The 12,603-nt window shown below is 40.9% G+C and overlaps 1 protein-coding gene across 1 annotated transcript; it reads left to right on the top strand.

The window, feature by feature from the left end:
- Nucleotides 1-3,367: 3,367 nt before the first annotated feature.
- sspn (sarcospan (Kras oncogene-associated gene)) lies at nt 3,368-12,343 on the top strand. The gene is made up of 3 exons (XM_019893908.1): nt 3,368-3,730; nt 8,028-8,114; nt 11,415-12,343. The coding sequence occupies exons 1-3, from the start codon at nt 3,509-3,511 to the stop codon at nt 11,766-11,768; spliced, it is 663 nt and encodes a 220-aa protein (XP_019749467.1). The 5' UTR covers nt 3,368-3,508; the 3' UTR covers nt 11,769-12,343.
- The last annotated feature ends 260 nt before the right edge of the window (nt 12,344-12,603 follow it).

Here is a 12,603-nt window from a genome sequence, read left to right as displayed (position 1 = left end):
GACCAGCTGTGTGCCTGAACACGTGCATCGCACTCCTGTATTGAGCTCAGCAAGCAGTGCAGTTCGTATACCTTCTTCTTCTTCTTTGTCTCCATCTCCTTTTTGTTCTTCTTATTCACAAAGTATCAAAAATGAATAAAATCTATTATTTTTTTTTCCTATGCAAGCAAACAACAATTCACACCTATGAACAATTTAGGATCTTCAATTTACCTCTCATACATGTTTTTTGAATGTGTTGGAAAACCCAAGCAAGCACAGAGGGAACCTGCAAACTCCACATAGGAAGGCCAGAGGCAATATTTCGAATCACGGACCTCAGTGCTAACCACTATTCCAACTACGTACACTATGTTTGCAATGTATTCACAGGTGGAACAGATACACGAACAACCATTCTGACTCACATTCACACATATAGTCAACTTAGAGTACTCAATTAAATTAAAAGATGTCATGAATAAACACATACAGGACCCTAAATGAGTCACTAGATCAGCAATGGAAAATCTCACGTTGTTTCCCATATTTATTTTAACATCTAAATTTTCTCATTTGATTTGTTTGTGTCAAAGCATGTGGCTCTTTTATGCAAGGCATGGCAAGATAAGGTAAGTTTCGTTGTGTGGACATTTCACGTACACAACAATTAATGCTCTACATCGGGGGTCGGGAACCTATGGCTCGCAAGCCAGGTGTGGCTCTTTCAGTGATTGCATCTGGCTCGCAGATAAAACAAAATATTCTCGCTTGTTTAATCCATCCATCGATTTTTCACTGCTTATGTCCTGTTCAGGGCTGCAGTTGGCTGCAGGAGCAATTTTGATTGGATGATACTGGCCTACGTTGGCCGTTGCTGGGGAAACAGGTAAACGCCCCCTTTTGAATCAGTTGGTCATTAGCTCAAAGCTAATCCTTCGACGAAAAGAAAAAAAGATGACGAGTATGACCGAAGGATTCACCTTTGCGGAGAGAACAGGTTCTGCGGTGTGTCTAATTTGCAATGACAAAATACCATTGATGAAACGGTCGAATGTAAAGCGACACTTTGACACGTGTCATGCTACGTTCACATCAAAATACCCTGCGGGAGACAGCAGAAGGGAAGCATGCAAGCTACTGAGCAGGGTGCAAGCTAACCAGCAGCAACTCCGCGTATGGACCCGGCAAGCTGACTATAATCCCGCTAGTTTTGCTGGATCTTTAGCAATGGTGAGGAACGGAAAACCATTCACATTAATGTTGAGTTTTATCATAAAATTATTTTAAAATACATTCAGAGGCTTATTATACTGACATTTTGTTGAATTCACTTTTAAAATACAGTTTCACTGAAATACATTTCCACATATTTGGCTTTCATGGCTCTCTTAGTCAAAAAGGTCCCCGACCCCTGCTCTACATAAAACATTAAAAGCATGACAGAAAGAGAAACAGAATACTGTATCAAGACATTGCCAAAATCATAATGCAATCATCTAAAGCAATTACATCAAAATGATTAAATGCAATTACGTATCTGTCTAGATAAATAAAAACATAATGTGCAAATGGGGATTAAAACAAGTGGATGAGGGATGGATTCATGAGAATTGCTGCAGTAAAGAATGTTCTCAGCCATGATTTAAATGAACTGACAGTGTGAGCAGCCCTCGGGTACTCGGGGAGTTTGTTCTAAGGGTGACGAGCATATTAACTAAATGCTGCTTCATTTTCTTTGGCTCCAGTTTGGGGAACAGACAATAGACCTGTTCTAGATGACTGGAGGGGCCTCGATGCTTCAGAGGGTACTAATGCAAATGGCATATAAAAAAGTATTTTGGTTTAAGACCATTTTGAGATTTACAGATTTCCAGTGAGTCTTTGATATTTAAGGACAGGTGTGATGTAGTCCTGTTTCCTGGTGTGTGTAAGGACTCTGGTGGTAGATTTTTGGATCAGCTGCAGCTGCCTGATTTATTGATTATTTTTTTATTAAGACCTACAAAGACATCATAACAGTAACGTACCCTATTGAAAATAAAAGCATGAACAGGTTTTTCTGTGTCTGGTTGACAAAGAAATGTAAAGTTGCGTGTCATTTGCAGAAGTATGATAAAAGATGTGACACTACATAATCTGAGCAAGTAGCAGCATCTAGATATTCAATAGAAGTGGTCCAAGAATGGATCCTTGTGGAACCTCGCACATGATTCTTGTTCGCTCAGACGAGTAGCAAGTAAGATTTTAACCAATTTAACACAGTGCCTGTAAGTCCCACCCATGTCACAGTCTGTCAAACAAAATGTGTGTCAAAGGTAGCATTGATATCTAGTGATACCAAGACAGTGGTTTTGAGGGCATCATTATTCAGATGTATGTCATTCAAGATCCTAGTAAGTGCAGTCTCAGTAACGTGGTGTGGTCGAAATCTAGATTGAAATGCATGAAAGAGTTTTGCATCCTAAAACTGAATCTGTTAAAAAAAAAACACACACATACACACTTTTCGAGATTTTTCAGTGCTGTGGTGTGGTCGAAATCCAGACTGAAATCCATCACAGATTATTTTGCAAAACTACCCCTTGAATGATTTTTTTTCCCATCAGAAACAGAAGATTCGATACAGCGCCTATAGTTAATTATTGTTGAAGCTTCCGGGTTAGGCTTTTTTTGAAAGTGGTTTTATTACTGCAGTTTTCAGGCCATGAGAACTATCCTGATGGAAGAGAATCTTTCACTATGAGTAATACATTTGGAGTAAGGCAATTAAAAACATTTTTGCAAAAATGTGAATTCAGCATTTCAAGACATCATGCTGTGGATGTTAATTTTAACATTATTTCTTTCAAAGTTGTGTTTCCCAGGAGGTGAAAATGTTCAAGATTAACTGGAGAACAAGATGGCACAAGTGACATTGTGATTTCTTTCCTGAAAGAGAGTCATTTACTTTTTGTCTTATCTGTCTTATTTTATCTGTGAAAAAGGGTGAAAAGTTATTGCATGACTTGTTGGACACCAGTTCGGAAGGGACTGATGCTGTTGGGGGGTTGAGAGAAGACAACCTCTGAGAACAATGAATGTCTTGACAGCAGTGGAAAAACGGATGCAATCACCTACTCACGCAAAAAGAAAACTTGTGACCTCCTCCCAAGTCTTCACTGAATTAAGAAGCACCCACCTACATACTCATTCCTCACATAACTTGAGTTCATGGAAGCACAGTGGTATGTTGGAATCCCCCTTTGAGACTTTCTGCCACCCTTCCCTACTCTTCCTTTCTTCCACTGTAAGCTGCCTGCTCTATATGTGGCACCGGAGCCGCTCGAGGAATCCATTCCAAATGTTTTCCATATTAGTTCAGCGCCTCCTCTGCTTCCAAATAGCAGCTATGGTGAGATGAGGCCTGGGCAGGGAGGGGAATAAGAGGTGGGGGCGGGAGGCCGACGGCGAGCGGGCAGCCAAGCTCGGCCGTTTTCAAACAGTGCCGAAAAAAGTGGTGAGGACTGAGAGGTACAGATTGTGAGACATGGGCAAGAAAGGTTCCTCAGAGCACAGGGATGGCGGAAAGAGGAAAGAAGAGAGTGCAGCGGCGGACGACGACCGCAAGTGCAGAGTGTGCCGCTTCCCTCTGCTTGTGGCTCTGTCGCAGCTGCTCCTGGGGGTAGCCGTCACAGTGGTGGCCTTTCTCATGCTGGCCATCAGCCCTTCACTCCTGGCCAGAGAGACGCCACATTGGGCTGGGATCATTGTAAGCGCCGTCTTCGTGCTCACCTTCTGCATTCCTTTGCATGGACGTTTCTGGTTTCTCGTTACTCGTGCATGTAAGGCAATGTGCCTCTGTTTTCACTACACGCAAGTCAGCAGTGGTCCCACAGTACCTCACTCAACTGACAAAACACCGGTAGGATCACACTATAATATGAAGATCTAGTCGAAGTAGTCTGGATTGAACTGACAATGTCCAATGTCCAATCAAACCTGAGTTGTTTGATAAGGTAAGTGCGTAGTCCAATACAAGCTTAGAAGTGAAGCATGCCACTTTGACCTTAAAGGCATATTAAAATTATTCGGCCATTTCCAGCAGTAAAAACTTAAATTGGTAACGTCATTATTTTTCATGTACATTTATTTTACTTTAAAAAAATGGGTTTAAAAATAATATTGCTCACCGCCATATTCAATCACACATCACTAGACAATAGTTGCGTGTGTAAACACTGTACTAGACTGCACAATCAGATACACACACACCAACTTAATTCATTTATACTAGTGTCAATTCTGAAAGAATAAAACCATAACGTTTGCAGCCAATACAATGAAATAAGTCTACCAAGTGACAATCCATTTTGAGATGAAAGATGGAGCGTAGGGTGGTCTGTTTTTGGGACAAACACAACTAGCTGACTCTGAACCCGAAGAGGCTGCCCTCCAACAATATGTTGTGCCATGTGTTTGTGTGGCGGCGGCTTGGCCTCTCTAGTGTCGAGGTCACTGCCCTCCTCACTATACTGCATTTCATAAACAACATTGCTGAATTTTGTTTCGAGAGATTTTGTCCTTGGAGTAAACCAGCTTTTGTCCAAGGATGTTGCTGGGTTTGAAGTGTATCTACAGGTTTTGTTGGGAGAAAATCCTTCAAAATTTATCCAACAAAGTAGCCACATAAGGGAACACCACATTCCATGTGGTGTGACCGTTCCTCTCCTAGCCGACTCGAAAAAGGCCAGAGAGTTAAACCATCCTATATTGAGAAGATGAGCATCCATATAATTATACATGTAAACTAAGAAGAGCCACACAGTCACTTGAGGCAAACTGAACGTCAGCATAATCAGCTGACGGCCAATTGCCACATTTGTTGCTTAAAGTAAGAGTATACGTGATGGTCACTTGCACAATGTGATAGTACCCAAAACAAAATCTGTGTAAAAATATTTTTACCCAGTAATGTTCCGTTTTGATTGACACTGTCAGTGAGGTTTATTATTGTTGTGAATGGGGGATGAAAAATAACTCCCTAACTTCAAATACTTTGAGGCTATGACGACGTAGATTGCATTTTTGAATGAGTGATATGAGTGTCCTGACAGGATGGAGAGTTTTTACATACTCAGGAGTTTGCAGCCAGATGTAAGATGTGTTGGTTAGGATACACATTTATTTTAATCACATGGGAAGTTTGATGAATATAGTATGAAGAGACAGATACCTGAAAACTAAATGCAATGAGGGCGTACCGGTTTTACCGAGAATTATTTCCACCTGGATTGATATGAGATCAGTATCAATAAACTGGCAACCGGTTAACCCTGAAAACGATTGTTAGCTGATTAGACTTCAAAACAAGGACACAATATCTGAAATGCTCTCAAATGTGTATATGAAAGTGGCATTATCTGGCAGAAAGTTGATAGAGCACCTCTATTGGATGTGTTTTTCCCCCCAACAGATCATAACAAAAAAGTCAATTTGTAACGCTAAAAATAAAAATTAAAAAAACCACACACACAGAATTTCATTTGCATTTCTGCAAACTAAAATGAACAACTTAAAAGTATTGCATAAATGTATATAAATGTATTTAGAAGAATTCATATTTATTTATATATTTATTTAAATAACGGTAGCATGAGGGCTTACTTTACTTTGCTGATACATATTTTGTCAAATTTTCTGAATCGCTTTTAACTCTGATGATAAATACTGACATGTTACACGTTAAATGTGTACCGTAATAATGAGATTTAAACTGCATTTTGTTGGCGACTGGCAGAATCCATGTACTGTACCTAGAAAATCATCACTTTTCCAGAGACCCCCAAAACGGCATAGTTGTTGAACCATTGTCTTTGCAATGTCAAAGAGAGCAAGCCATTTTCAACACTTTACATTAGGAAATAATTTGTAAAAGTAACATCATTACTTTTTTGTGAAAAAACATATGACATTTGCTGAATTAGAGGTCTCACACACACACAGAATTTCATTTGCATTTCTGCAAACTAAAATGAACAACTTAAAAGTATTGCATAAATGTATATAAATGTATTTAGAAGAATTCATATTTATTTATATATTTATTTAAATAACGGTAGCATGAGGGCTTACTTTACTTTGCTGATACATATTTTGTCAAATTTTCTGAATCGCTTTTAACTCTGATGATAAATACTGACATGTTACACGTTAAATGTGTACCGTAATAATGAGATTTAAACTGCATTTTGTTGGCGACTGGCAGAATCCATGTACTGTACCTAGAAAATCATCACTTTTCCAGAGACCCCCAAAACGGCATAGTTGTTGAACCATTGTCTTTGCAATGTCAAAGAGAGCAAGCCATTTTCAACACTTTACATTAGGAAATAATTTGTAAAAGTAACATCATTACTTTTTTTGTGAAAAAACATATGACATTTGCTGAATTAGAGGTCTCAGTTTGACGCTAGCAATATGCTATTTTTTATGCCAACCTGTTTCCCAAATCTATTAGTGTGTGTAAATGTGTTAAAGTGAGGCGTTAACTTTGTGCATGTTGTATGTTATAGGTGAGTCAAATTGAAGGGGGCAGACGCTCCCAACCGGCTAACCGAACCAGTTTAGCTTGAAAGTTCACAAAACTAGCTTACCTGTGTCTGACAGATATAAATATGATGTTGTGTCTCTAACTTTCAAGTCGCAAACCTTGGATGTTGCTGTTGGTAGAAAGGGCCGCTTGCCCTATTGTGTGAGTGAACACAGCTGGCTTACTTCCTGGCCAATGAAAGCGGCTCCAGTCGTTCTCTTCAAATTCAGTTCAGGAGAGGTGCACGCTGTCCTTGACATTGCGGAAGGAGAAATTGACCCACTGGAGTCCATGCAGAAGATTGAAGTGTACAAAATATGTTTATCAGGAACTGCAAGGAGACCTCCATAGGTCAAGTTTGCCAAGGTGATCATGGATCAACACTGCGAAGTGCGCACTGAAGCACTGCCTTCCACCCCGATTGTTCATGTGCGTCTATGTGACGGGGGTGTTTTGATAAATACAATAAAGATAATGACAAAAATAATGCGTTCAGTAAATTGATTTCGACAATGATTCAGAGAGTTCAATGCCCGCTGTTGTCATATTTTTAATGAAATACAGTTCAATGACATCCACCCCACACATATCCCCAGAGCTCACAATCTGTCTGCCTGCACCTCGATCAAATTCACCCAAATCACATGACACCCCCTGCACCATAACTTAGACCTGCTCCGAACTGGTCTAAGGTCTACTGTAGTCTACTTTCGGTCACCATATTTTCAGGGCCCCTGGGGATATGTAAAAGATAAAACTCAGGTTTGCGCTTAGCATGGTGCTAATTCCCAAACACTGGCAACCGAACTTGCTCCAGCACGTAAATCATGCCGAGCAAATGTGCGCCGTATATGAAAATAGTAAGTCACAGTTGAGTTGAGGCTTTCATAAGTTTTAGCCAAGCAAGTTGCAAGTCGTGAAAACAAACCACTCAAGATGTTCGCGAGTCCCAGTCATGTGATTTGACCTCTGCGCCTCTGACGCAACTTTACCGATTGAAGTGCTTGAGGAGGGCGTGTTTTCTATTTTCTTCACTAAATCAGGGTGCATTAAATTGAACAAAACAGCTTTTGTTGATGATTCGGCCCTATCTTAGTGGCCTGTCGAAAACATCTCTGGTCATCAGCATCCCGAGTTAGCGTCTCACGAGACGAATCCAAGTGAAAAACACTGACGTCATCAAAAACTTTCCAGAGACTCTTGGTGAGTGCTTAAGAACCCGGGAATAACCGTAAAACAAGATGCTGCACGTTAGTCACAAGACAAACTACGGTGTGGAAAGAGTGTGAAAGAAAGACTGTCTGTGGCAGTCAGAGTCATGTAATCAATGAATATGCAGTGTGTTAGTGGCAGCCGTCAATATGTGAGCAAAACAATGTGTTGGGCTTTAGGGCCCAAAGCAAACGCACGCACAACATTATCAACTTTAAACGTGATTAAAACTAATGAAGCTGTGGTGGCTGTATTGTTTTTGCAGCTCTGTTTGGTTGCCATTGTGGGATTCATCCTGTACTGTGTCACCTATCACCCAGATGAGCGCTCAACAGTGCAGTTCATTGTCAAGGTGGGTCTACTCTGTGCATGAGTAAACGGGACGCGTTCATGTTGACAGTCAATGAGGTCCTCTAATTCCATCACAAGATTGGAAATGGCATCGCGGAGACTGGGATACGTTGAGCATAGGGGCGAGTTGAGCCAGCCCTTGTTGCTAAGAAACCATTTTTAAAAACAATGATATGACTAAATGTTTAGGGATAAAATTCCATTTAAAGGCGATCTTCTAAGGGAGAACGGGAGTAGGCGAGGCTGGGGGATGTCGGGAGTCCTATGCTCAACCTGACCCATGCATACACTACCTTATTTTGGACAAACTATATCACCAGAACTGTATGGTCACACTCAATCTGCCTGTCTGTGGGGGGCTGAGGGAGGTTTGGGGTTGGGGGTGCAACATCCTGAAATATTTATCCTGAAGTTAGTCAAAAACTTAAACTTGCTAAAAAAAAAAAAAAAAAAAAAAAAAAAAAAAAAAAAAACAACCTTAAACTGCCTCCCCGTCGTGATCCTGAAAACTCAACCTAACACAGTCACCCCTACCAAAGAGAGACGATGATGCAGAGTTTTTTTTTTCTTTTGTCTGCCATGGATATAACTTCCCGGAGTAGTTTTCATTCACCAGACAATGTATGCAATTGCAATCTTAAAGTAGATCACATCAGTCTATCACAGTGCGGTATGACCGAGCAAGAGTTCTCGATTCATCAGTCATCTCTTGTTTGTGCACAGATAGAAGACTTTTCATGAAGGTTCTATTCATTGAGTTCAAAGAATTTAGGAAGAAATATTGCAAGAAGGCCACATATCAAATCCATTATGTATATGTGTGTGTGTGTGTGAGAGAGAGAGAGCGAGAGAGAGAGAGAGAGAGAGAGAGAGTGTGCAGTTAGTGTTAAAAACTGTTGGAATCTTTTGTTAAAAATATGAATCCTAATGTAATGTTGAGACGATGGAACAAAGAACCAAAATGCCCAAAACAGCATTACAGTAAAACCACTGTAAACTACTCATGATAATACAAGAGCTGCTTCAAATATTTGATATTAACAAGGTGGGTATAGAAAATGAATGAAGGGAAGGATCTGCAGTCAACAGACCCGTGTGTCAACCTTTTGTGAAAAAAGTAAAAAAAAAAAAAAATTCTATTAGGGATGTCTTCTTTAAAGTTGAGACATGCATGCAGCGAAGGGAAGCAACCACCAGCCGACGCTTCTTTCCGTCGCCAAATGCTCAGTCAAGCAATGAAACAGTTGTCGATCCCTTCCCCGTGACCGCGTCCCCCTTCTAACCGGCTATGCTTCACATTTCACGGCTGTTCCAAACTTAGCAAGAATGCCATTTGGAATCAAGCGGCGCTCATCATCTTGCATAATTCCATAAGAAGGATGTAAGTGAGCACAAGCACGCCAGCGAATAAAGGCTGCAGTTATGTAAGTGATGGATTAAGATCAAACTTCAGTGTTACTGCACTTGTGAAATTGCATGAACGTCATAAAGTCGTTGTCACATTTTACAACTGTATTTTTAGATAGTGGCAGTCACTCAAAACACAGACACACACACACACACACACACACACACACATGCAAAACAGGAGGCACACACACACACACGCAAAACAGGAGACAGGGCTCCTGATCTGAGGGTTAGGTCTTGCCCTGTGGAATTATGGGTAATCTCTTTGAAATCAATCCGCAACAGGCACTGAGCCAGCACGCCTGTTTAGTTTGCCTGTTCAGTTTGACTTCTCCTGGTTAATCATGAGACGAGGAGACTGAAAACAGATGAAACATATCGTACCCTTTATGCAACCGGGAATAATTATGAGTCTCGATTGGAGTACATTTTGCATACATTTTGCGGGGGTCATTTTAGGTCACGTGCCATTTTATATAATATGCGAAAGCCATGTGTTTGATGTCACCGTGAAGATGATCTTTGGCCACTAAATCGTTCACCTTTTATCGCAAGAGGACCTCACGCAATAGCAACAGCCTGAAAACAACAACATACAACGAATTGCAAATCCCTCACAAAAGTCATGTGAATGAATGCTGTTCGATGGATAAATGCAGAAGATATTTAGACCATAGCAGAAGATATTTAGACCATAGAGCTGGTTCGTACACTAAAGCTTGAATGAGTCACCACGTTCTATTTAAATCGTAAATTCAGTCGCATCAGAACTAATGGATGTGTCATAAATTCTTTACGGCAACGTATGACACCAGGATTTTTCTGTCAATTAAATATCCTTTGGTCTTGCAGGAAAAAAAAAAAAAGCTGTTGTCACAAATAGCGCTCGTTGATTGATTTAAAATATTTTGTTACGGTGCTATAATTACACGCAGCAGGAAAACTAGTGGAAGAATAATAAGATCTCCAAACTGCCAGCCAAGCTGAAATAATTCCAAGCAAAGAAACGCATGGAGCCCTGACGAATAGATCACAGCATATTCTGTGAAATACCAGATTCCATTCAATAGTGGCTGTGAGCATAACAGAAATGAAATCACAACAATGTGACTGATATTTGAAGCTCATTGCTTTTTCTGTCTAAGATCAGGCTGTTGGTCTTTCAGTAAAAAGTCCATCCGTGTCATGTTTTGCGTGGTGGTAGTTGGAGGACCCCAAAAAGCAGGAAGGAGCAGGGTGGCTCACCAAAATGTATTGAACAAAAATACAAACAGGAATACACAGGAGAAACTAACTCAAAAACTCATTCAAATAAAGTCCAGCAAAATCACAAAAAATCAAAGCAGCAAAAATCTAAGACAGAAAACAAAACATGACACGTGCACACAGCAACAAACAAACAGCAACAATGACCCGACACCGAATGGTCGTGCCGGGAGTCCTTTCAAACAAACAAACTAATGACACAATGACCAACAGGTGTGCAGCTGCAGGCGGAGCGCTACAGTGCCACCTGTTGGCCACAAACAGAACCATGACAATCCGTTCATTTTCTTTGGCGCTTATTCTCACTGGTGTTGCAAGTGAGCTGGAACCTATCCCAGCTGACTTTTGCTCTGCCAAGATTGGGGCCCCGAACCTCAGAACTGTGTCATGGGCCTGTTAAGCAGGAGTCCAGGGGCGGAATTACATGGTGGGTCATACACATGCTTGTGAATTTGGCTGTTGAGCTTCTTACTGGAGAACAGCAAGTTCGGCAAAAAGTGCAGCAACACTAATCAATTGGACATTTGCATTCAATAACACCCCCGATATGAACACGCATCACTCAGCATTCGCACAAGAACAATATTGATCATACGTGATGTGACACTTCTCTTCCTGCCCACAGCTCCTGTACTTTACCTTGTGTGTCCTCGGCCTGGTCATATCCACATTGGTTATGGCTTTTGCCGGATACCACCATGCGCAGATCAGCAGCTTCAGCTGCCTGCCCACCGCCGAGGCCTGCGTGTGCACGTTGGACCCCCGTGACCCCATAGCTCGCACTTTCACCTACGAGGGCGTCCGCGACTGCCAGGACATCACCGAGACGCTCGCGCTCTACCATTTGCTCCAGATTGTGCTGAACCTGGCCCAGGCCTTCTTCTGCGCTGTGGGCGCTTTCATCATGTGGAAGCACCGCTACCAAGTCTTCTTCTCCGGCCTTCAAATCGGATCTTTCCAGCGGTGGAACAAGGCTTAACAGGATGACTCAGTAGATCACAGGGGACACGCCAACTTTGGCTCTTTAGCGTGATGTCTTGCCCATCTCGTCTGGTAATTGTGTGATGTATAAAATGCATTTTTGTACCACTTTTGTATGTCGCAACTGGTGAGCAGGGTCATTTGCTTCAGAATTGTCATCAGATTATACAGGCATTTTGTAAGAGATTTCAACCTCTGAATTATTCCATCGCAAGCAAGTATGTGCTCTAAATGTGTTTGTATTGCAGAGCGTAATGCACAAGATGAAAATGGCATGTTATATGCTCAACCTTGTGGAAAAAAAATCACTTTTGGTGTTGACTTTCTTAGATTTCATTGCCAGCCTCCCTAGTATATAGCGAACAGACTATTTTTATGTTCTGGTGAAAGTCTTTCCATTCTCTGCAAACCAAGGCAAAACCGTGCATGAAAATCAGTGTCTTGCTTTTAATTTATTGTTTTGCAGCCCAAGAGTCACATTACTTCATTTTCAGTGGCATGTGGTTCATTCTTTATGTGTAAGATGTTGAAGTGTTGAAGCAAACGACAAAAGTAAAAAAAATACTTCCCCCACCAACTTGCATGGTTTGTAACTTGCAGTGCTGAGACCATTCACTTTTATGAAGACACTGACAACAAAAGAAAAGAGCTTTCATTTTCAGGAAGAGGTGTTCATTTAATAATGTGTTGTTTTTTTTTTAAATATTTAAGATATAGAACATTATACTTCCATTTCTTTTTTAGCTTTATTTGAGAGTTACGGGCTCTCTGTACTAAGCCAGAGCAAAAATCACAATCATACTGTTTGTGTTAAATGAATATATTTTGACTAT

The sequence above is a fragment of the Hippocampus comes genome, unplaced genomic scaffold (genome assembly GCF_001891065.2).
Source record: "Hippocampus comes isolate QL1 unplaced genomic scaffold, H_comes_QL1_v1.1 scaffold104, whole genome shotgun sequence".
NCBI lineage: Eukaryota > Metazoa > Chordata > Actinopteri > Syngnathiformes > Syngnathidae > Hippocampus > Hippocampus comes.
The sequence above is the reverse complement of the archived record's forward strand: the minus strand, read 5'-3'. Positions and strand labels throughout refer to the sequence as shown.